The sequence below is a fragment of the Mandrillus leucophaeus genome, unplaced genomic scaffold (assembly GCF_000951045.1).
Source record: "Mandrillus leucophaeus isolate KB7577 unplaced genomic scaffold, Mleu.le_1.0 Scaffold299, whole genome shotgun sequence".
Lineage (NCBI taxonomy): Eukaryota > Metazoa > Chordata > Mammalia > Primates > Cercopithecidae > Mandrillus > Mandrillus leucophaeus.
In genome coordinates, this window is record NW_012103131.1 from 2,234,250 (window position 1) to 2,235,876 (window position 1,627).

The following is a 1,627-nucleotide window of genomic DNA, read 5'->3' on the forward strand; positions in this document are numbered from 1 at the left end:
GTGATGACAATTGCACAAAAAATGTAAATGTACTTAATACCACAGAAGTGTACATTTAAAAATGGTTATAAAGTGGTATGTTATGCGTATTTCAGCAGAATTAAAAACAATAATTTATAACAAAGATGAAGACTCAAACTAAACTAACTAATAAAGGTCCTAGGAAGATAAAGAACTAGTAACTTTCAAAGCATCACAGTATGGTTTTAAAAAAATTAACTTTGAATCAAAAATCCTAGGTTCAAGTCTCAGCTTCACCACTTACTAAATGAGATAGGCTATCAAGTTACCTCTACCATGATCCTGATTTCTATGCAAAGAGGCTAATACCAATGCGTTCCCCAACCCCACCAAATTCACTGTGATTTTGTAAAGATCCAAATGAGATGATGTAGTGTTTCCCTAAACTATGAAATAAAATGTTTTATTATTTTGCTTTTAAAAAATAGAACAAATAAAGCTGGAAAGTCACTTACTAAAATGCCAACCAGGGCCTGGCATGGTGTAATCCCAGCACTTTGGGAGGCCGAGGTGGGCAGATCACTTGAGGCCAGGTATTCAAGACCAGCCTGGGCAACATGGCGAAACCCCGTCTCTACAAAAAATACAAAAATAAGCCATTGTGGTGGCCTGCGCCTCTGCGCCTGTAGTCCCAGCTACTTGGGAGGCTGAAGTGGGAGATGCCCGGGTGATGGAAGCTGTGGTAAACCAAGATTATGCCACTGCATTCCAGCCTGGGCAACAGAGCCAGACTCTGTCTCAAAATAAATTTTAAAATTAAAGTAAAATAAAACGCCAATCAAGCTTTTCCCTTATTGATGGAACTATCAGTTTTGGAATTTTTTTTTTCTTGAGGCAGGGGTGGGGTTCCGTATTTTCTAAATTTCCATGCTTTGAACTCAAATAACTCTTGTAAACAAAAAAAAAGTGTTTTAAATGATGTATATTGACTGGGTGGAGTGGCTCAGGCCTCTAATCCCAGCCTGAGGCTACTAATACTAATGCGCTCCCCCACCCCATCAAATTCACTGTGATTTTGTAAAGATCCAAATAAGGTAATGTAGTGTTTTCCTAAACTATGAAATAAAATGTTTTATTATTTTGCTTTTAAAAAAAATAAAACAAAGCTGGAAGGTCACTTACTAAAATGCCAACCAGGGCCTGGCATGGTGTAATCCCAGCACTTTGGGAGGCCTAGGTGGGAGAATCACTTGAGCCCAGGAGTTCGAGACCAGCCTGGACAGCATGGCAAAACCCCGTCTCTACTAAAAATATAAAAATTATCCAGGCATGATGATGTGTGCCTGTAGTTCCAGCTACTCAGGAGGCTGAAGTGAAAGGATCTCTTGAGCCCAGGAAGTCAAGGCGGCAGTGAGCCAAAATCCTGCCACTGTACTCCAATCTGGGCAACACAGAGAGAGAGACCTTGTTTCAAAAATAAAAATAAAAATTATATTATGGCATCAATTGGTCTATCATACTATTTCATTATACATCCTAATTCATGTTATCTAATTTCACCAAATCATAATAACTCAATATTATAATGCTTATTAAAAGCTTATCACAAGAAAACTTTTCCGGCAGGCGCGGTGGCTCACGCCTGTAATCCCAGCACTTTGGGAGG

The 1,627-nt window shown here is 39.1% G+C and overlaps 1 protein-coding gene across 1 annotated transcript in view; it reads right to left on the minus strand.

Annotated features, from left to right (window-relative positions):
• Window positions 1-475: 475 nt before the first annotated feature.
• The window catches only part of METTL10 (methyltransferase like 10), a 41,352-nt gene continuing 40,200 nt past the window's right edge, over window positions 476-1,627 (minus strand). The window contains 3 exon segments of the mRNA XM_011986419.1: window positions 476-528; window positions 1,197-1,337; window positions 1,340-1,402. Of these exon segments, the coding sequence (XP_011841809.1) occupies window positions 476-528; window positions 1,197-1,337; window positions 1,340-1,402 (257 nt within the window).